Below are 24,180 nucleotides of genomic sequence, written 5' to 3'. Positions count from 1 at the left end.
GAGTTTGTGCAGGGCCCCCCAACTCCTAGCTACCTGGATCCCCAGGTACCGAAAGCTCCTTTCCGTCCTCTTCAGCGGTAGCTCGTCCATCCCCCTTGCCTGGTCCCCTGAATGCACCACAAAGAGCTCACTCTTCCCTATGTTGAGTTTATACCCCGAAATGTCCCCAAACTCCCTAAGCATCCGCATGACCTCCGCCATCCCCTCCACTGACTCCGCAACATACAACAACAGGTCATCGGCGTACAACGACACCCGGTGTTCCTTTTGTCGTGTCTCCCTCCCTCTTCCCCCCCCCCCCCCGTGAACCAATCCCCTCCATTTCCTGGACTCCCTCAGTGCCATGGCCAGTGGCTCAATTGCCAGTGCAACCAACAAGGGGGATAAGGGACACCCCTGCCTCGTCCCCCGGTACAGCCGAAAGTACTCCGACCTCCGCTGGTTCGTAGCCACACTCGCCACCGGGGCTCTATATACATACATATATATACATAGAACATACAGTGCAGAAGGAGGCCATTCGGCCCATCGAGTCTGCACCGACCCACATTAATCCCTCACTTCCACCCTATCCCCGCAACCCAATACCCCTCCCAACCCTTATGGACACTACGGGCAATTTTTTTAGCATGGCCAATCCACCTAACCTGCACGTCTTTGGACTGTGGGAGGAAACCGGAGCACCCGGAGGAAACCCACGCAGACACGGGGAGAACGTGCAGACTCCGCACAGACAGTGACCCAGCGGGGAATCGAACCTGGGACCCTGGCGCTGTGAAGCCACAGTGCTATCCACTTGTGCTACCGTAGCCTGACCCAACTTATGAACCCCTCCCCGAACCCAAACCTCCGCAACACTTCCCAAAGATACTCCTACTCCACCCGATCAAAGGCCTTCTCCGCGTCCATAGCTGCCACTACCTCCGCTTCCCCCTCCACCGAGGGCATCATAAACACACTGAGGAGCCTCCGCATATTAGTATTCAGCTGCCTACCCTTCACAAATCCCGTCTGGTCCTCATGAATCACCCCCGGGACACAGTCCTCAATTCTCGTAGCTAGAACCTTCGCCAGCAACTTAGCGTCAACATTGAGGAGCGAGGTCGGTCTATGCGACCCACATTGCAATGGATCCTTGTCCCCTTCAAAATCAAAGAAATCAGCGCCCTGGATAAATTAGTCTTATTTAACAATTTGGACTTGACTGGAGCTTTGAGTCCAATTTTGGACACAGCACTTAGAAAGGATGTGATGGCTTTAGAAAATGTCCCAGAAAGATTCCGGAGAATGGTTCCAGTGTTGAGGGAGTTCAGTGAGATGGATAGATTGGAGAAACTGGGCTGTTCTCCTTCGAGAAGTGATGGTTGAGAGGAGATTTGAGGTTGAGATAGAAAGTAACTGTTCCAATTAGTGGGAGGGTCGAGCACAAGAATACACAAATTTGAAGTGATTGGCCATGAAACGACATGATAACATTTTAATGCAATAAGTCATTAGGACCTGAGTGTGTGGTGTGGTGGAGAGTAATTCAGTCGTGGCTTTCAAGGGCGACTGGATAAGCACCTGAAGAGACATTTGCAACACTGTAGGGAGCTACGTTGCTCTAGCAGAGACTGTTGGCTCATGCTTCACTGGCCAAATAGCATTCCTCCTGTACTGTAATCAATCTGATTCTAGTTGAGGACAAAAGCTTCACCTTTTAGCTTAATTCGGACTGATTAAACATAAGGTCAATCGTGATCCTCGTGACCAGACCCATCCTGCATTTTAACATATTCTCCTATCTGAAACAAATAGAGATCTTAAGCAATTGTAGCTACATTTAAATTTCTGTTGATAGTTCTACTCAATCTGAGCTATAATGAAAACAGAAATTGCAAATTAAAATTCTGAAGCAGACATTTAACAAAAAGCGGAGCTGCAATACAGTTTGTGGCTCAAGATGTCTTATTTTTCAATAAATTACAACTTGTTTGCAGCATGATTTAAGCTTGTTAATTATACGTTTTTTAAAAAGTGAATAATCTACTGCGTGCAAGTTTTAAAAAAAAATACTTCAATTCAGATTTTAACATTTTGTACATAAAAAAAAAACCAAGACGAACTACAACACCCACTTGCCACCAACCAACACTCCAATAATGCTACAACTCCCTCCCTCCCCTAGCAGCTAACGGTAACCAACTCTTTTAAAGTGCAGAATAAACAACCCCATTTCTTGTGAAACCCTCAATCGCCTTCCTCAAGACAAATTTAACCGTCTCCAAATACAAAAACTCCATCGGGTCCCCAAGCCACAGAGGCACAGGGTGGGGAGGCTGACCTCCACCCTAACAGGACCCGCCTGCGAGCAATCAGCGAGGCAAAGGCTAAACCATCTGCCCCAGCTCCCATCTGCAGCTTCAGCACCCCAGGGGACTGGGTTCCAAGTCGATGCAAGATTGTCGACATGGTGCTAGAAAATGATCTCCAAAATCTCTCCAACTTCGCGCAGTACCAGAACATATGTGCATGATTGGCCAGATCTCTCCCATACCGCTCACAAACGTCATCCACCCCTTCAAACGACCGGCTCAACCTCGACCTCGTCATATGCACCCTGTGCACCACCTTTTAACGGTATTAGCCCCAGCTTCGCACACAAGGTTGAGGCATTCACTCTATGCAGCACTTCACACCACAACCCCTCCTCCAGCGCCACCCCAACTCCTCCACCCACGTGGCCGTAACCCCCTCCAACGACACCGTAACCTTCTCCAACATCCTCTAATAAATCGCCGAGATGACCCCATCACCGGCAACACCTTCTCCAACAAATGGGAGGGCGGTGTCACCAGAAACATTGGGTAAATCTTCCTCGCAAAGTCCCGCACCTGCATATACCAAAGGCCCCTTCGCAGAATCCTAAGGTTCTCCCGTTAACTCCTCCAAACTCGCAAACCGCCCTTCAAAAAAAAGTCCCTCATTTCCGTCACCTCATGCTCTTCCCAACCCCGAAACCTAGCATCCAGCCTCGCCGGATCAGCCACATAATTCTCCAGGGCCAGAATCAGCTTTGACCCCGCCCTAACTTGAAATACTGCCCAAATTGCCTCCATATCATCAACATGGCCACCACTGACAGACTACCTGAGTATTTCCCAGGGGTAAACGGGAGCGGCCCTTCGCCAGCACCCACAAACCCGACCCCCGACAAGAGCCTACCTCCATTTTTACCCACATTGCCTCCGGCTCCCTACCCTAGCCCCATCCCTTCTCTGCGTTCACCGCCCAATAATAATACAACAGATTTGGAATCCGCTGACTGTTGCTGTCTGCCTCGAAAGCACCGTCTTCCGAACCCCCCCTCCCCCACAAACCGATCCACTCCCACTAAAAACACCTTCGGCAAAAAGACCAGTAAGCACTGGAATAAAAATGAAAACTGTGGCAAGGTAGTCATCTTTACCGCCTGCACCCGCCAGCGATAATGGAAGATTATCCCACCTAGATAAATTCGCCTTAACCCTATCCACTAGGCTTGTAAAATTGTACTTGCGCCAGGCCCAGTCCCGAGCCACCCACGCCTCCAAATATCTAAAGTAAGTCGTCGCCACAGCATCCTCTAATTACCCCAACCTTATTGGAGACGGTTCATAAGATTTCCTGCAAAATTGGGTGAAAAGGGCCAAAAAGCGCAAGTTCTAGTGGGAGCCACCCAATGTGCGACCTCCACCTACATGTCGCCACTGGAAGTCCCCAGAGTTTAAAATGCGGTGCTGGGTGAGAAATTGATCAATTCCCCCAACCTATCCCCACAACACCACCCAATCTTCAGGGCAATTTAGCATAGCCAATCCACCTAGCCTGCAAATCTTTGGACTGTGGGAGGAAACCGGAGCACCCCAAGGAAGAGAACGTGCAAACTCCACACAGTTGCCTGAGGTCGGAATTAACCCTGGGTAATGTGAGACATCAGTTCTAACCACTATGCCACCGTGCTTCAAAGTTTAGAATGAGCACAAAGCATTTAAATTAAGGAGTTAAGAAATTGTTTACTTAGTTGAATTGCTAAATTAATTTCATATTTGGAAAGCATAAAATTCATTCTCATCCAAGTATGATCCTATGTTCTGCTGAAAGATCCTCGACTTGAAACGTTCACTGTTTCCCCCTCCACCGCTGAGTATTTCCAGCATTTTCTGTTTTTATTTTCGCTTTCCCGTATCTGCAGTATTCTGCTGTTAGATTTGGTCTTTAAAACTGCTGTCTTGGTTATACAGCAATAAAAACGAATCCTTGCAGTAAATTGGAGTACATTTTGTCATCTCAGTTCCTGCTTGTAGATACCGGATGAGGAATCCTGGGAATCAACTTTGGCTATCATCAAAGAAATTCTGAAATTTTGGTCTGAGCCATGCTGATTTCAATCACTCAACTAACAATTAACATACACGCACTTGTTTGCCCTCTGTTGGACAATTTATGTGAATGACAATTTCTTTAGTTACTTGTGGTTTATTAAAAGCAGTTGTGAGTTTCTGAAAATTCGATTTTGTTTGGAGTTGCTACAAGTTTGTGCATATACAGTATGTTGACAGTGCATCAATGTTACTCCTTCCTCATTTGCTTGTGTCATGTCTTTGACATTCCACTGAGAGCCAATTCTGTAGATGAGGTACTTTAAGCCATAATTTAAACTGAATTTAGAGTGAAGGTCAGCTTTCCACCTCTCGTGCTTGTTAAACTACCTTCAATAAACAAGGTATCTAAAAATAAAAATTATGCCTAATGTGGGCTTAGTGCCAGCTAACATTCAATCTTTGGAACATAAAATAAGCTACTGCTGCAGCAGCTTGCACCAATTGTGACGTGCAATGTCTTAACTATTTGTAACATTCCAGTACAGTTGGACAGCAGAAATTGCATCAAATTATTTTACTCGTGCTTACAAAGACCGCTTTATGATAAAGTTACATTTTGATGACTGCATTACATTGGTGAAGGCAATAAAATCAGTGCACCATATTCATTTTCAGAATTTTTTTTAAAAACGTGTCCCTTTAGATAATACTCCTGAGTTGATAGAAGGTATAAAACCTTCAGGACATATGAAATCAAAGGATAATTCTGGAAGAGAAACAATTGCTGCTGTTTCTACTTTTCGAAATCACGTGTGAGAAACACTACTGGAGAATCGTCTTGGAGATTGTTAACTTAAATATTACTAAATGTCTCTGATTATTTAAGGCTTTTAAGCACTCTAATTGGCATTTGGAAAAATAAATAATCTAACTTTTTCAACATACCGCTAATGTTTATCTGTGCTCCTCTGATTGGATAGTTTTGACGTGCAACTTATTATTATTACCAAAAAGATGACCGTTTTTTTAAAAATGGCTACGCAGGAAAATAAATTTGCCACTGAAATTAGTCCATATCAAGGATGGCACGGTGGTGCAGTGGTTAGCACTGCTGCCTCATGATGCTGAGGACCTGGGTTCGATCCCAGCCCCGGGTCACTGTCCATTTGGAGTTTGCACATTCTCCCCGTGTTTGCGTCGGTCTCACCCCCACAACCCAAAGATGTGCAGGGTAGATAGATTGGCCATGCTAAATTGTCCCTTAATTGGGAAAAAAAGAATTGAGCACTTTAAATTTATTTAAAAAAAAAAGAAATTAGTCCATATCTGTTTTTCTTTGAATGCATTGAGCATTATTTCAATTAAACTACCTTGATCTGTAGCATTTCCAATGGTTGTTCAGTTCTGTTTTCATGTGCTTTCAATAGGTTACCTGGGATGATGTTGCTGGCTTGGATGAAGTCATTTCAGAGCTCAAAGATACAGTGTTGCTGCCCATTCAAAAAAGGCACCTTTTTGAAGGTTCAAGGCTGCTGCAGCCTCCAAAAGGTATATGGTAATCTCAACATAAATTTTAACTTGAGGCTAGCCCTCGTTTGTCATGGTACTTGAAAGATAATACAGCTAAGGACCTTTGAATTGTATTTTAAGCAAATGGCCAGTTGGTAGGCTTGTTCAGGCGTAATAATTATGCTAGACGTCTGTGATGGTTATTCCATCTGGATGCAGTGTTGTTTGGTAGTGATGGAATAACCCTATATGGAGTTTGCCCAACAAATCTTGCTCGAAAACATTACCTCTCAAAGCTGGGCTAGCATATTGTCGCCTGTAGACTGTCCTTTTTGCTCCGGTTGTTGGTTGATATTTGGACAGGAGGGAAACCACTCACAATGTGACATACACTCAATGGAATATAAGAATTCTTGTTGACAGGCGATGGGAAAAAGCACAGCAAAGGATCCTGCAGCTGGCATGTGAGCTGGCTTAATACTCATATCAGTATTACCGCACTGAGGTGTATGATTGGCAAAAGACCACACTGGCTTATCCCTTCTGTTAAGTAGTTTTTAATATTTATGCAACACCCATCAGAAGTAAAGCAAATCACAGTGGGAGACTTCAGTGTGTGGGCTGACAACTAGAATGATACACTGATTTTAATGATTTGGGGAAAGCTGATAAGAGGCCCTGCATTTTGACAAAATGCATTGAGAATGAGCTGGCCATCATCAGCCTAAACTTGCACCAACCAGACAAACAATACTGATCCTGGATGTATCTATGAGCCAGAAACCAGCATTTGCTAAATTATATCTTTGGCTAGGAGTCTGATGTGAAAGGTATAACATTAGACAGAGCGCAGAACATTGGGAGTATTGATTGTATGAAATGCTTTATGCCATTGTTGGCATCCAACCACAATGGTGCAAAATTGCCTTGAAACCTATTAGATGCTTAAATATGATGGGGCTAAAGGACCCAAATTGGAGCTGTGCAGAACCTACAGTAAAGAGATTTCCTCTAGTGTAGCACCTACAGACGGCATCACGAACAAGTCATCTCCACTACAGGATACCCTGCATTGTGGTTATAGATGAAGCCGTGCCAGTCACACTATAGCCACATAATAATGTGGATAAAATCTCCACAAGTTAATGAAGCCATCAAGGAAATGAAGATCATTAAAGCCCCAGGACGCAATAGAACTCCTGAAAGGATTTACGTGGGTAGATTACAAGACCGAGAAACTCTTCAGTGAGGCCTATTCATGGCTATAGCTTGGGTCCTTAATCCATTTCACATTTAAGCACCTAATGTGCTCCAAGTTGATTCTGCTGCAATGTAGTTGGTTTGCCAATCATATCTTAGAATTGTATCATCCAATGATCAGAGCAGCATTCTGCTCCCCACAACTACATGTTCCTAATGAAGTGCTGATTATCTCTCTTTATATATGCACACTTCTAACTTAATCTCCGAAATCTACTTTGGAGATAGCAAATAGAAACTGACTTTTCTTGGATTTTTAGTAGTATGAGGAAATCCCTGTTTAAGTAACTTCCATTGTTTGTGTTTCAGGAGTACTCCTGTTTGGGCCTCCAGGCTGTGGAAAGACTCTTATTGCAAAGGCTACTGCGAAAGAAGCAGGTTGTCGGTTTATTAATCTCCAGCCTTCCACTTTGACAGATAAATGGTATGGAGAATCCCAAAAACTGGCTGCAGCTGTTTTCTCATTGGCTGTAAAGCTGCAACCTGCCATTGTCTTTATTGATGAAATTGGTAAGCATCTGTAATTTAGGTTATTATATGTTATTCGAGGTCTCTAATACAAGACTATAATTGCGACTATAGATTTGTAATATCTACAGCTATCTCTCTCCTTCCATCCCCCCCCCTCCCCCCCCCCCCCCAAAAAAAGAATCTACGCTGTTGGTACATTTTCACTGAGTCTGATATTCTTGATCTATGTTATCCTATCATAGAATTCATAGAATTTACAGTGCAGAAGGAGGCCATTCGGCCCATCGAGTCAGCACCGGCTCTTGGAAAGAGCACCCTACCCAAGGTCAACACCTCCACCCTATCCCCATAACCCAGTAACCCCACCCAACACTAAGGGCAATTTTGGACACTAAGGGCAATTTATCATGGCCAATCCACCTAACCTGCACATCTTTGGACTGTGGGAGGAAACCGGAGCACCCGGAGGAAACCCACGCACACACTGGGAGGCTGTGCAGACTCTGCACAGACAGTGACCCAAGCCGGAATCGAACCTGGGACCCTGGAGCTGTGAAGCAATTGTGCTATCCACAATGCTACCGTGCCACCAATGCTATTAACTACATTGTTCCTGAACTTCAATTTCAACTGGCTGCCTGATCCCACACACTCCGATTAGGAACAGATGATCAGAATATCATGACTGATGTGTTATAGCCCAACCTCTGATCTGCTAACTCTTTGAGCTGGCCACGGTTGGTAAATGTAAGGAGGAGCAAAACGCCGAACAAACTAAGAATAATAGCATTTGACAAAAATACAAATGGTGCAAATTCAGTTGCATAAAAACAGCACTTGTGGGAGTAGACCATTCGGCCCTTCAAATCTTCTCCCACCATTCAGTAAGATCATGGCTGATTTGATTGAGTTCTCAACTCCACTTCCATGTCTGGCCCGAAAGCCCCTGACTCTCTTGTCTATCAAAAATCTAACTCTGCCTTGAGTAAATTCGATGACCCAACTTCCACCATTTTGTGGGGAAGAGAATTCCATAATCTAATGATTTTCGGAGAGAAAAATGTTTCCTCATCTCCATCATAAAATGGCGACTCTTATTTATGAACTGTCTTCCCTAGTTCTAGTCTCCCCATAAGGGGAAACATCCCCCCCGGTATCCACCCCATAGGTTGGAATTATCAACAAAGCTTATTTTCCTCTGCTGACTCTGAGGCAGAGAATTGCGGCCTTGATGCTGTCTATCATTCAATTCTATGCTTCTTGGCTTCGATATTGAGCCATGGAGATCCCAGTCTTCCTCTTGATTTTTCTCAGGAATTTTTGTTTAATACCAGCAAATTATACTTAAGCTGGCCTGTTATCCTCCAATATGGAGAAGTTCGATCTGTACATCGGGGAGAAAGAAAATGATAGGGGAAGTAATGGTGAGGTGAAAGGAACATAAATGTCAGGGTAGACCTTTTGGGCTGAATGGCCTGCTTCTGTTCTGTAATGCTTTGCACTGAATTGTAATGTTCGCAGTTTCTTGTCTGTATATGTCAAGGCTTTCAACAGCTCACTTTTAAAAAAAATTGAACATTGACTATTCAGTACTGTGCATGCTACTCTCAGTTTTTAATTTTTTTTTTTTTAAGAGTACCCAACTTTTTTCACTAAAGGGGCAATTTAGGGTGGCCAATCCACCTACCCTACACATTTTTGAGTTGTGGGGGGCAAAACCCACACAAACACGGGGAGAATGTGCAAACTCCACACGGACAGTGACCCAGAGCGGGGATCGAACTTGAGACCTCGATGCCATGAGACAGCAGTGCTAACCACTGCGCCACCATGCTACCCTATGCTGCTTTCAGTTCATGTAAAACCTCTTGCAATCAGCATTTCAAATTCTTCCAATCTTGTGTATATAACTGCATTCAGGGTCTAAGTTTCACACATGTATTAAACAATCATGGCATTTGATCATCTTGATAAAGGGATCGAGATCGGTTACGCATGTGGGCAAACATTTGGCAGTTGAAATATAACCAGAGAAAATGTGATGTTATCCACTTTAATGGGAAGATTTGAAAAGTTGAATATTATTTAAATAGAGAGAGACTACAGAATGCTGTTCAGGGGGACCTGGTGCCCTTATATGAATCACAAAATGTTGGCATGCACAGCAAGTAATTAGGAACTCAATGGACATTGTTGGTGTCTTACACAAGGAATTATAAATTGACCCTGGAATGAAGAATGCACACAACTTTGTCTCACTCCACACTTGACCATTACCTTGGCTCCAGTAAACAATCTGGATAATTTAACTATTCCATCAAGCCAAATAGAATTTGGAATGTAATTATTGAATAACCCTATACTTCATCAAAGGCCACTTTGTGATCAGTGAAGCATAGATAGAGGCTATACTGAGCTCCTAATGCTCATAGTCGCATTGTTTGCAATCAGCTGCTGTCTGGATGTTTTTTTCCTTTTGTAGAAAGCAGCTTGTTCAATGATTTCCATATTGATGAAGGGTCTCATTCAAGCAAATTTTAATTACATGACTCCCAACTCCCATTGTTTGATGATTCTGCACTCCCCTGGCATTGCAACAAAAGCACACTACAGAAGATCGTGAGGGATTGTGCCCTGTATCATACACAAGACTGCAGTTATATATAGCTTCTCCAGCTTGCATCATCAGTGTGGGTTGCAACATGTCAGCACAGATTGAGATTCATGTCAGTTTGAGGTTCTTCCCGATGCTTTTGCCTTGTTCACAGCTGCAAGAAAGTTTGTGGAAGCAAAGTCTTCAGTCAACTGAAATCTGCATTCTTACATGTGTTGTGTACAAGATCAGGGTGCCCGGGTTTAACAAATTACTATTAGTTAAGATCTGTTAACCCTGTCAAAAATATCTCTGCTGCCTATTACTTTCTCCCGTAATAAAATGCCATCAGACAATTTTTGTACAGACTAAATTTTATTTGTGCAGTTTTATTTATAGGATAAAAACACAGTAATCAAAAGACACAGCAAGATGCTCAACGTCACTGCTGGAAATTGGGATAAATCCATTAAATCTTGTCCTTTTAGTATTTTGCTCCTACCAGCTGGCCTTTTTGAATGAAGTAGTTTTGTTTTTTGGTGGTTATTTATGATCAGATCTGTGTGGATGAAGTAAGTTACTTCTTGGAACAAGGGATTTTGCAGTTTCCCCATAAATGTCATTTTTTGTCTTCCGGTTTGAATCTTGGAGTGATGACCGCTATTTTAACTCTCGCTACTTTAAAAGCTGTTTTGAATAAAGAGAGAAAGTCGTCCATTTGATTTTATCCATTATCCCCTTCTGGTGTTTTGTCTTTTGTTTTATGTCCTCTATGGTAAACCAACCCTTGTTTTTCTATGCCACCTCCTGGCAACCTCAAACATGTATTCGCACCATCCTCATTCGCTGTCGTCAACTTGGTGTCGTTTTTTGGCTACGTGTGGCTTATTTTTGAACTGTCGATCTTTTTTTACTTTGTTATGGTTTGCTTTTGTGTTTTTCTGCTTCAAAGAAGCATTCATCTTCCCTCACTTTCTGTTCACCTATAATAACCACTGAATCTTATTCAGTCCTTCACTGGCTCACGTCCATGTATCAAAGTGCATGTACTGGATGAATAAAGTATTTGGTTAGGGATTGATCTTGACATAAATGTGGGATTTGATATTCCTACAATGATGTCCCTGTGTTTGAGAAGTCTTGAGACTCCTGGATGCTGTATCATTCACAGTTCTGACAAAAGTCTGGATGACAATATTGTTCAGATTGAACCAATCTAGTCAGTATATAAATGTACAGTATTAGTATCTTGTTTTACAGAGCAGTCTGTTATAACCAATAGCATGACTGCTGCCAGGAATCTAGGGTGCATCTGTGGACATCTCCAGGAAACTCTGCTCTGGATTATAATTGAGTGTGATCCCAGTGAGACTGAATCAGCAGACAGGACTAGAAAATATCTATGAAAAATAAGTTCCTTTCCTAAGTGATAGTAATCATAATATAAGGTTTCGGATAACTGTGGAAAAGAACAAGGAGCAAAAATAATTCTTTAGAGAGGACCAATCTAATCAGGATGAGAATGGATCTATCTGGTTCATGTAAATTAGTATCAAAGGTTAGCTGGCAGAACTGCAATGGGACAATTCGCTGCCTTCAAAGAGAAGGTAGTTCGGGCACAGTTGAGGTCTAATGAGAGAGAAAGATGAAGCAGAAAAAGGATGACTGACAGATATCAGATTGATAATGCAAGTGAGAACCAGGCTGAATATAGCAAGTTAAGAGGCAAAGAGAAAAAAGAAATATAAAAAGCAAAGAGAATGAGATGAGACTGATGCCTAATACAATATCATAAAGTCTTCTATAACCATAGTTGCAGCATTGTAAAAGGGGGAGGGAGTGGTTGGGTCGATTAGGGACAAAATGGATTGATGCTTGGAGGCTGGGGGAATGATGCTTGAGGTACCAAATGAGTACTTTGCATCTGTACCAGGGAAGATTCTATGCAGTCGTAGTGAAAGGGAAACTGAGACGCTGATGGGCTAAAAATTGATACATGGTGCCATTTTTGCTATTAGAAAGTCTAGCCATGCTTAAAGTTGATTGAGTCATAGAACATGACAGAGGAGACAGAAAACAGCATTAAAAACAGCTATTCAATCCATGGTTCCAGAATGGACTGACTGCATTCTGGGAAAAATCGAGGTGTGATGTTGCAGACAAACAGGTAGCTGATTGAGCATTTATCCTTAAAAACTCAGGTAATTTTAGTAATTGTGAGGTTTTATTAATAATAGTAAAATTGATTTGATTGACTGGTGAGTGTTTCCGATTTTATCTTGACTAGGGAATTGCAATTGGAGTAAGAACATTTATTTTGGTGATAATATAAGCACAGGCAGGACTAGAGACATTAATTAAAATTTAATCAGTAAAATGATTAAACACTATAAAGATGGATATGCGGCTGCAGAATGTGCAAGCTTGTGGGCGAAGCACATCTGCAGTAATTGTCTGCCCCTGGAGGAACCTCGATTCAGAGTCATTGAGTTGGAGACAGAGCTGCAGAACCTGGACACTTTGTTCCAGACAGTGGTCACCCCTGAGGATAGGGTCACCTGATTTGATCCACATTCAGGCACTGGAGGGTATGACTGCAAATGTGGCAATTATAGGGATTGGCAGATTTTCACCACCACTCTGAAAGAGCACCCTACTTGGGCCCATGCCCCCACCTTATCCCAGTAACTTAGTAGCCTCACCTAACTTTGAACTGTGGGGCAATTAAGCATGGCCAATCCACCTAATCTGCACATATTTGGACTGTGGGAGGAAATCAGAGCCCCTGGAGGAAACCCACACCGGTACGGGGAGAAAGTACAATCCAGAAGGTGAAAGCTGACGAGCCTCAAGCTTTGCAATTGTGCAGACTTACGGATAAAAGCAGAGCTGCATGATGGATGAGAAAACTGACCGTGTCACCATGATACCAGACACCTTTCAAGCAGGGAGGTGTTAATGGACAGTATAGTCAGGGGGATTGATACAGCTCTGTATCTGAGAGCAAATGGCTCTCAAAACCTTTTACTGCAATGGGAGTTGAGTACTGGAGTAAAGAATTCATGTGGCAATTGTATAGAGACTTGGTGAGACTGCACCTCGAGTACGGTGTACAGTTTTGTTCTCTGTACTCAAGGAAGGTTATGCTTGCCATAGTGGGAGTGCAACAAAGGCTTACCAGCCTCATCGCTGGGAAGGTGGCAGTGTTCTATGAGGAAGGATTGATGAGATTGGGCCTACATCCTCCAGAGTTTTGCAGAATAAGCGGTGACCTCATTTGAAGCGTACAACATTCTTAGAGTTTTGACGGTATATACAGGATGGATGTTTCTCCTGGTGGAGGAGTCCAGAACAAGGGGGCACAGACAAGAATAAGAGGTAGGTTGTTTAGGCCTGAGATGAGGAGGAATTTCTTTACTCTGAGGGTTGTAAATCTTTGGAATTCTCTACCCCAGAGAACTATGGCGGCTCAACCGTTGTGTATACACAAGACAGATGGATAGATTTTTTAAAATATTAAATATATAAAGTGATGTGGGAAAATAGCATTGAGGTGGAGGATCAGCCATGACCCAGTTGAATGACTGAGCAGGCTTGACGGACCGAATGGCCTGCTCTCTTATTTCCTTTGTTCCTAATTTATGGTACCAATGGAAGCTATTCGGCCCATCGAGACCATGCCGGCTCACCACTGGTCGGTCCAATCTCTCTATTCCCATAAGCCTTGCAAGTTTATTTCTTTCAAGTGCCCATCCAATTTCCCACCGGCAGCAAAGTTCTTCCTCACAGTTCCTCTGCATCTCTTGCCCAAAATCTTTAATCCAAGTCTCTATTCCTTGTACCATCAGCTAGTGGGAGCAGCTTTGATCTGCGTAGGTTTGTGCTCCTCCATCAAATTACCCTTCAGTAACCTTTCCTGGGGATGTTTGCTGCATGGAAAACGGCCCCAGCTTCTCCAACCTAACTTACCTGATGAGCTGCCATGCAGGTAAGGTTCCCGCCACAGGTTATATACCATGAGGCCGGATGATATCAAGCTCCCTTCCCTGTGTCTTCCCCCTCCATATTGTCAGCTCTCCTGGCTTCCTGGGTTGAGAAAATTCACCCCCCTTAAATCTCCTAAATCCATGCCTATTTTTCTTCTGGTTATTTTTGAATCCCTCCAATTAATTTTCTACCCCTGTCGTAGTATTGAAACAGCTCCTATCAAAGTCACAAATGACATCCATTGGAACTGTGACTGAGGTAAATAGTCATTATCGACATTTGAAAGTCGTCCAAGGTGCCTCTAGGTCACCAGGACCGGTTGAGTGCATCTGAGAGAAGGGTGGAAATTGTGGGGACACTGATCATAATCTTCCAATCCTCCTTTGATAAAGGGATGGTGCCTGAGGAATGGAGAATAGGAAATGTTAACCCTCTTGATATAAGGATGGAAGGATGAACCAAGCAACTAATGGTCTGTCTGTTTGATCTGAAATGATTACCCAGTGACAAAATTAAGTCACTGGGGGATAATGGGGGAGTGGGTTGGGAAGAGTGAGGGGACCAGAGCAGCAGGCCAGCAAGTTTGGAGACTGGGGAAGAGCTTGAGACTAATTCAAATAAAGCAAAGCGGGAGAGCAGGCAGAGGGAAGTCGCTGATCTCAGGTGATCTGGAGTATGTTTGCTTCAACGCAAGAAGTATAACAGGTAAGAACTTGGAGCTTGGATTAATGTGGGCGATTATGATATTCATGCTATTCCGAAGACATGGTTAAAGGAGGGACAGGACTGGCAGATTAACGTTCCGGGATATCCATGTTTTAGACAAGACAGAGGGGTAGCAGAAAGGGTGGGGGAGTTGCATTACTGGTTAGGGACATACCACCGCTGTGATGAGGGAGGATATCTTGGGAGGGATCCTGCAGTGAGGCGTTATCGGTAGAACTCACAAATAGGAAGGTGCAACCACGATGTTGGGGTTGTACTATCTGCCTCCCAACAGCCAGCACGGTACAGGGGAACAGGTATATAGTCAGATTCTGGAAAGATGTGAAAATAGCAGGGTGTTGTGGTAGGTGATTTTAATTTTCCCCCATGTTGTCTGGGACTCCCTTTGTGCCAGAGGTTCGGATGCAGAGCAATTTGGTGTCCAAGAGGATTTTTTGAAACAGTATTTTGATAGTCCAACCAGGGAGGGGACCTTACTGGACCTAGTATTGAGGAATGAGCCTGGCCAGGTGACCAAAGTTTCAGTAGGAGAACATTTTGGGAATAGTGATCATAATTCCTAAGTTTTCAAATACTCGTGGATAAGGACAAGAGTGGTCCTCAAGTGAGGGTGCTAAATTGGGGGAAAGCTAACTACAGAATTAGACAAGAGCTGGAGAATGTGGATTAGGAGTGGCTGTTTGAGGGTAAATCCACATTTGGTATGTGGGAGTCTTTTAAAGACCAGTTGATTAGAGTGCAGGACAGGCATGTCCCTGCAAAAATGAAGGGACAGAAATGGTAGGATTACGGAACACATGGATGACAGGGGAAATTGTGAGACTTGTCAAAAAGAACCATACACAATGTCTAGGCAACTAAAATCCGATGAAGCTTTAGAACAATAGAATATAGGGAAAGAAGGAACAAACTCAAATGGAGAGTTGGGAGGGCTTAAAGAGGCCATGAAATGTCATTGGCAAGCAGGGTCAAGGTTATGCATATATAAGGAGCAAGAAGGTAGCTAGGGAAAAAGTAGGCCCACTCAGGAAAGGGAAGTTATGCTTGGAGTCAGAGGAAGTGGATGAGATCCTTAATGAGTACTTTGCATTAGTATTCACCAAAGAGAGGGACATGACAGATGTTGAGGTTAGGAAGGCTGTGTGACTACTCTGGGACATGACAGCATAATGAAGGAGCAAGTGTTGGATATCTTAAAACAAATTCAGGTAAAAGAATCCCCTGGGCCGGATGGGATATATCCCAGATTACTGTGGGAGGCAAGAGAGAAAATAGTTGGGGTCTTAACAGATATCTTTGCATAATCTTTTGACCACAGGCGAGGTTCCAGAGGACTGGAGAATAGTCGAGTTGTCCCTTTGTTTGAGATGAGAAGCAGGGATAATCCAGGTAATTATAGGTCGGTGAGCCTGACTTCAGTGGTGGGAAAGCTGTTGGAGAGTTACTGAGGAACAGGATTTATTCATATTTGGAAGCGAATGAGCTTGTTAGTGATGGGCAACATGGTTTTGCACGGGGAAAGTCATGTCTTACCAACTTGGTAGAGTTTTTTTGGGAGGTGACAAAATTAATTGATGAGGGGAAAGGCTGTGAATGTCATCGACATGGAACAAAGAACAATACAGCACAAGAACAGGCCCTTCGGCCCTCCAAGTCTGTACCGGTCATGATACCAACCTTTGCCAAAAACCCTCAACACTTCCTTGTGCAGTATCCCTCTATACCCATCCTATCCATGTGTTTGCCAAGATGCCTTTTGAACGCCGTTAATATATCTGCTTCCACAAACTCCCCAGGCAATGCGTTCCAGGCACTCACCGCGCTTTGCGTAAAAAAACCTGCCTCGCACAGCTCCTCTCAACTTTGCCCCACAGACCTTAAACCTATGCCCCCTGGTGACTGACCCCTCCGCCCTGGGAAAGAGTGCCTGCCCATCCACTACCATGCTCCTCATAACCTTGTAGACCTCTATCAGGTCACCCCTCAACCTCCGTCTTTCTAATGAAAACAGTCCGAGTCTATTCAGCCTCTCCACATAGCCAACGCCCTCCAGAACAGGAAACATCCTGGTAAACCTCCTCTGCACTCTCTCCAAAGTCTCCACATCCTTCTGGTAGTGTGGCGACCAGAATTGTGCACAATATTCCAAGTGCGGCCGTACCAAGGTTCTATACAACTGTACCATGACTTGCCAGTTTTTATACTCTATGCCCCGTCCAATGAAGGCAAGCATTCCGTATGCTTTCTTGACTACCTTGTCCACTTGTGTTGCCACCTTCAAAGATCTTTTAGACATGAACGCCCAGATCTCTGACTTTCTATATTCCTAAGTGTTTTGCCATTTACGGTATGTTTCCCCTCGATGTTAGACCTACCAAAATGCATTACCTCACATTTGTCTGGATTAAACTCCATTTGCCATTTCTCTGCCCAAGTCGCCAACCTATCTATGTCCTGCTGTATCGTCTGACAATCCTCAACACTATCTGCCACTCTACCAACCTTGGTGTCACCCGTGAACTTACTAATCAGCCCTGCTACATTTTCCTCCAAATCGTTTACACTACAAACAACAGAGGCCCAAGAACAGATCCCTGTGGAACACCACTAGTCACAGCCTTCCATTCAGAAAAACGCTCTTCTACTGCTACCCTTTGCCTTCTGTAACCGAGCCAGTCATGAGAATGTCACTTTAAGAAATGTTTGTCTGCTCAAGTGGCTGCAGTGATGTCAGTGTGGGTGGAGCTGAGCTCTGGCTCTGCTTTTTAGTTTTGCTTTGAGGAAAAGCTCGGATGTCTGTGTTTTTTGGTTTCGTTTTAGTGTTGGAGCTGAAGCCAGCCAAAGAAGGTGTAATTTCGATCTCTCTGCCATCTAAAGACTATCTCTAGATCATTTGGTGAATTCAGAGTGATAACTGCTCTCAGTAGAGAATTTAAACCTGATGTGCTTCTGTAAAAAGGATTTTTGTCTTATGGATGTTAAAAGGACAGTTTAAGGATTACTTAGAGTGTTGTATTCTTTGGGGGGTGTATTTGAATTGATGGTTGCTAAGATGTTCACTATGTTTTAAAAAGGTTAACCGAGTTCATAGACTAAACATTGGTTTGCTTTAAAAATTACTTTAAAATTTCTGCTGTACCACACCTGTAGAGTGGGCCGTGTGCTCTCCATACCACAATCTAGTAAAAGTCGTGGGTCACATGAACTCCATGATACACTTTGGGGTTCTCTAAACCCTGGCCCATAACATCAGTTCTGTATTCATCTTACCACCTCACCTCTGATCCCGTGTAACTTCACCTTTTGTACCAGTCTGCCATGAGGCACCTTGTCAAAGGCTTTACTGAAGTCCATGTAAACAACATCCACCACCCTCCTCTCATCACTATCATCTTTTGTCACCCCCTCAAAAAACTAGATCAAGTTAGTGAGGTACGACCTCCCCTTTACAAAACCATGCTGTCTATCGCTTATGAATCCATTTGTTTCCAAATGGTATAAATCCTGTCCCTGAGAATTCTTCTCCAATAATTTACCTACTACCGACATGAGGCTCACCGTGTGCTAGCTAGATGGATAAAGAACTGTCGTGGCAACAGTGGAAGGCAGTTTTTCCAGAATGGAGATCTATAACTAGTGGTGTGCCACAGGGATTAGCGCTGGGACCGTCTTAAACAGCGGTACCACATTAGCTACTCTCCAGTCCTCTGGGATCTCACCTGTAACCAATGAGGATATAAAGATGTCAGTCAAGGCCCCAGCAATTTCCTCCCTTGCTTCCCTCAGTATTCTGGGGTAAATCCCATCAGGCCCAGGAGACTTATCTACCTTAATATCTTTTAGAAGGGTAGCACGGTGGCGCAGTGAGTGAGCCCTGTAGTCTCACGCCGCCGAGGTCCCAGGTTCGATCCCGGCTCTGGCTCACTGTCCATGTGGAGTTTGCACATTCTCCCCGTGTTTGCGTGGGTTTTGCCCCCACAACCCATAGATGTGCAGGCTAGGTGGATTGGCCACGCTAAATTGCCCCTTAATTGGAAAAAATGAATTGGGTATACTAAAATTTTTTTTTTTTTTTAAATAAAAAATCTTTTAGAAGACCCAATACCGCCTCCTTTTCAATGCTAACATGATCCAGACTGTCCACACACCCGACCCAAGAATCGTCTTCCACAAAAATGGACTTTAGTAAGGCGTTTGACAGCATCCCTCATGGCCGACTGGTACAAAAAGGAAAGTCGCATGGGATTCGGGGTGTGCTAGCCAGATGGATAAAGAACTGGCTTGGCAACAGGAGTCAGTAACAGTGGAAGGGAGTTTTTCAGAATGGAGATCTGTAACTAGTGGTGTTCCACGGAGATTAGCGCTGGGACCACTGTTGTTTGTAATATATATATAAATGATCTGGAGGAAAATGTAGATGGTCTGATTAGCAAGTTTGCATATGACACCGATAGGTGGAGTTGCAGATAGTGAAGGGGACTGTCAGAGAATACAGCAGAATATAGATAGATTGGAGAGTTGGGCAGAGAAATGGCAGATGGAGTTCAATCCCGACAAATGCGAAGTGATGCATTTTGTAAGAGTCAGATGTGAATTATATAATAAATGACAGAACCCTTAGGTGCATGGACATCCAGAGGGTTCTGGGTGTTCCATGAAAGTGGCAATGCAGGTAAATACGTTGGTCAAGAAGGTGTGCACCATGCTGACCTTCATCAGCCGGGGCAGGTTGTGTTACAGTATAGTTAGGCCACATTTGGAATATTGCGTGCAGTTCTGGTTGCCGCACTACCAGAAGCATGTGGAAGCTTTGGAGAGAGTGCAAAGAAGGTTTATTAGGATGTTGCCTGATCTGGAGGATGTTAACTAGGAGGAGAGGTTGAATAAACTCAGACTTTTCATTGGAAAGACTGAGGCAGAGGGGAGATTTTTCTCCGGGTGGAAGACTCAATTACAAGGGGGCACAGGTTCAAGGTGTGAGGGGGAAAGTTTAGGGGAGATGTGTGGGGAAGGTTTTTCACACAGGGTGGCGAATGGCTGGAACGCATTGCTCGTGGAGGCAGGTACGATAGTAACGTTTAATAATAACAACCTTTATTGTCACAAGTAGGATTACTGTGAAAAGCCCCTAGTCGCCACATTCCGGCGCCTGTTTGGGTACACAGAGCTGGTACGGGAATTGAACCCGGGCTGCTAGCCTTGTTCTGCATCACAAACCAGCTGTCTAGCCCACTGAGCTAAACCAACCCTCATAAGATGTATCTTGATAGACACAAAAACGCGCAGGGAATGGAGGATACAGATCATTTGGGCAATAAGTAGTAGGTCTAAATAAGGAATCTGGATTGGTGCAGGCTAGGAGAACCAAAGGGTCTATTCCTGTGCTGTAATTGTTCTTGATGCAGTAACACAGAGGGTTTATGAGGGTAATGGGGTTGATGTGATAAGCGGGCATCTAAAAAAACGTTTGATGAAATGCATGTAAACAGGCTTGTCAGAAAAGTTGAAGCCTGTAGAATAATAAGGACAGTGGCACCATGATATGAAGTTGGCTGACCAATGAAAAATGGAGTAGTGGTGAATGGTTGTTTTTCTGGAGGAAGGTATGTAGTGGGAGTCTCCAGGGGCCTGTTAGCGGACCACTGCTTTTCTTGATCTGTATTGATGAGCTAGACTTTGTGGTGCAATGCACAACTTCAGAATTTGAAGATGATACCAAATTTGGAAGTATAGTGAACTGGGAAGAGGATGTGATAACTTCAAGAGGACATGTGGAATTTAATGCAGAGAAGTATGAAGTGATACATTTTGGTAGGAAGGAAGAGATCAATATGTTTACGATTAAACTATACAATTCTAAAGTTAGGTGAAGGAGCAGCGGGACCAATGAATATGTACACAAACTGCAGATGGCAGGATGGGTTAAAAAAGCTGTTAAAAAAGTATACGGTATCTTGTGCTTTATAAATAGAGGCATAGAGTATAAAAGCACAGTAGTTGAACGTTTGAGTAACACTGGTTCGGCCTCAGTTGGAGCATTGTGTCCCATTTTGGGCAGTGCCCTTTAGTAAGGATGTGAAGCAATTGGAGAGGGTGCAGAAATTATTTACAAGAACGGTTCCAGGGATGAGGGACTGTCCAGGGAGAAACTTGGGTCGTTCTCCCTCTGGGGAGAATGGGTTGAGAGGAGATTTGTTTGAGATATTCAGAATCGCGAGAGTGTGGACAGATTAGTTATGGAGGAAATATTCCCACTGGCAGAAGGGTAAAGAGCCAGAGGACACTGAAGAAGCAACAGCAACATGAGGGAACAACTTTTTACGCAATAGGTAGTTAGGATACGTAATACTGGTGGTGAAGGCAGACTCAACCATAGCTTTCAAAAGGGAATTGGACAATTATCTGAAAAAGATTTGCAGAGCTACAAGGAAAGAGCAGTGGACTGGGGCTAGCTGAGTAGTTTTTGGAGAAAACCAGCATGGACACAACGGGTTGATGGGCCTCCTGTGCTCTAACTATTTTATAATCCCATGATCCATGGGGCTTTTCACAGTAACTTCATTGCAGTGTTAATGTAGGCCTACTTGTGACAAAATAAAGATTATTATTATTATTCTATAAATCTGGTACTTTTTGACACTTCCATAAGGACAGCACGATAGCACAGTTGCTTCACAGCTCCAGGGTCCCATGTTCGATTCCCGGTCACTGTCTGTGCGGAGTCTGCACGTTCTCCCCGTGTCTGCGTAGGTTTCCTCCGGGTGCTGGTTTCCTCCCACAGTCCAAAGATGTGCAGGTTAGGGTGGAGGTGTGGGCTTGGGTAGGGTGCTCTTTCCAAGGGCTGGTGCAGATTCGATGGGCAGAATAGCCTCCTTCTGCTTTGTAAATTCTATGATTCTAGTTGATTAAAGGAGAAATTGGTTCAGTTTTACCAATGCAGATTTGAAAGTTAGAAGTGGCAAAGCTATGACGGTAAATATTTATTGATGAGCAATTTATATTTCCATTTCTCAGATTCTTTTTTGCGCAGTCGGTCCAGCTCGGATCATGAAGCTACAGCGATGATGAAAGCTCAGTTCATGAGCCTTTGGGACGGTCTTGATACTGACTTCAACTGTCAGGTGACTGCAGTATTTGATTTTAATGTTGATAACTTGCATCTTTTTGTCACCTGCAGGCTTGACTTACCCAGTTCATTCCTTGCTTGTCTTCTGTGCTCCGTCCTACACACACACTCTTAACTTCATAACTGTGTTATTTGAATTTGATCTTGTGCCAAGTCTTATTTCCATGTCCTTGCCTCCCTCCATTGACTCTCCATTTCCCAATGCATTGAACTTAAGATCTTCATCCTTGTTTAAAAATTGTCCTGTCGCCGTGCCATGTCTTTTGCAATCTTACTACCAGGCCCCTTTTTGGTTACTGTTTTGCCGATCATTGCTTGACATTCTGGAAATCTCTCGTAAATATGTCCACTTTGCTGTCTTGGCCTCTCTCTAAACATGCGTCTAACTCTGCTTTTAGCCATCTCCCTTCTCTTCTACTGTGTAATGTTCATTTTCCATTTCCTGAAGCACTTTAGGACTTTTATTATGTTAACAAGATTATAAGTGCAGGGTTTTATGATAAAATATCACTGTGTAGTACATAGATTATTATGTCTTTGAGTTTAATGATCGATGTAATTGGTTAAAGTTGTCAGAATTGTTGAAATCTATTTCCACTAACATTGACTATTTGGCATCATTCAGCAGTAAAACAAGTTATTGCCCCCTGCTGTACAAGTCACAGGCTGTAGACTGCACAGAATGAGTGAAAATGTTTCCCTTATTATTTAACACATGAATATAATAATCCACGTGCTTCTGTTATCTTCTAATCAGTAATTGCAATTGGCTGCCATTTTTAAAATATATATCATAGATTATCATAGAATTTACAGTGCAGAAGGAGGCCATTCGGCCCATCGAGTCTGCACCGGCTCTTAGGAAAGAGCACCCTACACAAGGTCCACACCCCCAACCTATCCCAGTAACCCCACCCAACAATAAGGGTAATTTTGGACACTAAGGGCAATTTATCATGGCCAAGCCACCTAACCTGCACATCTTTGGACTGTGGGAGGAAACCGGAGCACCCGGAGGAAACCCACGCACACACGGGGAGGATGTGCAGACTCCGCACAGACAGTGACCCAAGCAGGAATCGAACCTGGGACCCTGGAGCTGTGAAGCAATTGTGCTATCCACAATGCTACCGTGCTGTCTGTAACATTGTCTGTAACATTCGAATTGTTCAATTTTGTTCCACATTATTTGGTGTGTGACTTTGAAAAGTTTATGCTCTTTTTTCAACACATTGGTAATTAGAATCTCTGCATTCTCCTTACTTGAAGTTGTTGACTCCTTACCACCAATGGCATCACTGGCTCACTTAAATGATCATTATCCATATATGAGCCTTAAATGAGCCTTACGGGTAAGTGCTGGTGTTCGACCATTGGGCTGTCACAGCCAAGCTCTAGCCTGGCTTCACCTGACATCCACAGTTGCATGCTTGCAGTAGGAGTTTCTGAATAGCGAGAATCAAAAACCTGGCTAATTTTGCCCCCACTTGTTAAATCTTGGAATTCAGCTGAGTCACACATGGAGTAAACCTTTTTAAAAATAAATTTTGAGTACCCAATTCAATTTTTCCAATTAAGGGGCAATTTAGCGTGTTCAATACAGTAATTTGCTTTAGAATGTGAATTAAGTTTTAAATTTACAGCCTACGATTTCTATTAATGACATCATTCGAACAAGGTAAATAATTTACCTGCTGGAATTGTGCTTTCATTAAAGACTTGTATTTTGGAGGAAGGGTGGGAGTAGAGATCTGTATATTAACCCTTAGATCCAAACTTTTTTATTAAAAATCCATGTTGTATTTGATGCCCAATACCTGTTTTATTAGGTGATTGTGATGGGCGCTACAAATAGGCCACAAGATCTTGACTCTGCCATATTGCGAAGGATGCCAACAAGATTTCACATAAAGCAACCTGTAAGTACAGATACAGGTAAAATGCTGTTGGACTAATGATTAATCCAAAGTTTTCAATGGATTTTACAGGTGGTGATAACAGAATGTTTGGAATGATTTGTGTATTAATTTTAAAAATGCAAGACCTCTGAAAGGCAACATTGTTGGCGAAAATCTGATTGCGTTTATCGAATAGCTTATTCCACGGCAAATTAACTTTTGGAGTGTATTGACTGACGAATTGGTAAACTAGGAGAAAACAATATT

The 24,180-nt window shown here is 43.4% G+C and overlaps 1 protein-coding gene across 2 annotated transcripts in view; it reads left to right on the top strand.

The window, feature by feature from the left end:
* atad1b (ATPase family AAA domain containing 1b) overlaps window positions 1-24,180 on the top strand; it is a 73,512-nt gene that overhangs the window by 37,519 nt on the left and 11,813 nt on the right. For both annotated transcript variants that reach the window (XM_072478958.1, XM_072478957.1), the window contains exons 4-7: window positions 5,771-5,891; window positions 7,422-7,622; window positions 21,904-22,010; window positions 23,845-23,934. In XM_072478958.1, coding sequence (XP_072335059.1) covers window positions 5,771-5,891; window positions 7,422-7,622; window positions 21,904-22,010; window positions 23,845-23,934 — 519 coding nt within the window. The remainder of the gene's footprint in view (window positions 1-5,770; window positions 5,892-7,421; window positions 7,623-21,903; window positions 22,011-23,844; window positions 23,935-24,180) is intronic.

This window comes from Scyliorhinus torazame, chromosome 16, assembly GCF_047496885.1.
Source record: "Scyliorhinus torazame isolate Kashiwa2021f chromosome 16, sScyTor2.1, whole genome shotgun sequence".
Taxonomy (NCBI): domain Eukaryota; kingdom Metazoa; phylum Chordata; class Chondrichthyes; order Carcharhiniformes; family Scyliorhinidae; genus Scyliorhinus; species Scyliorhinus torazame.
This window is presented reverse-complemented; position numbering and strand designations above follow the sequence as displayed.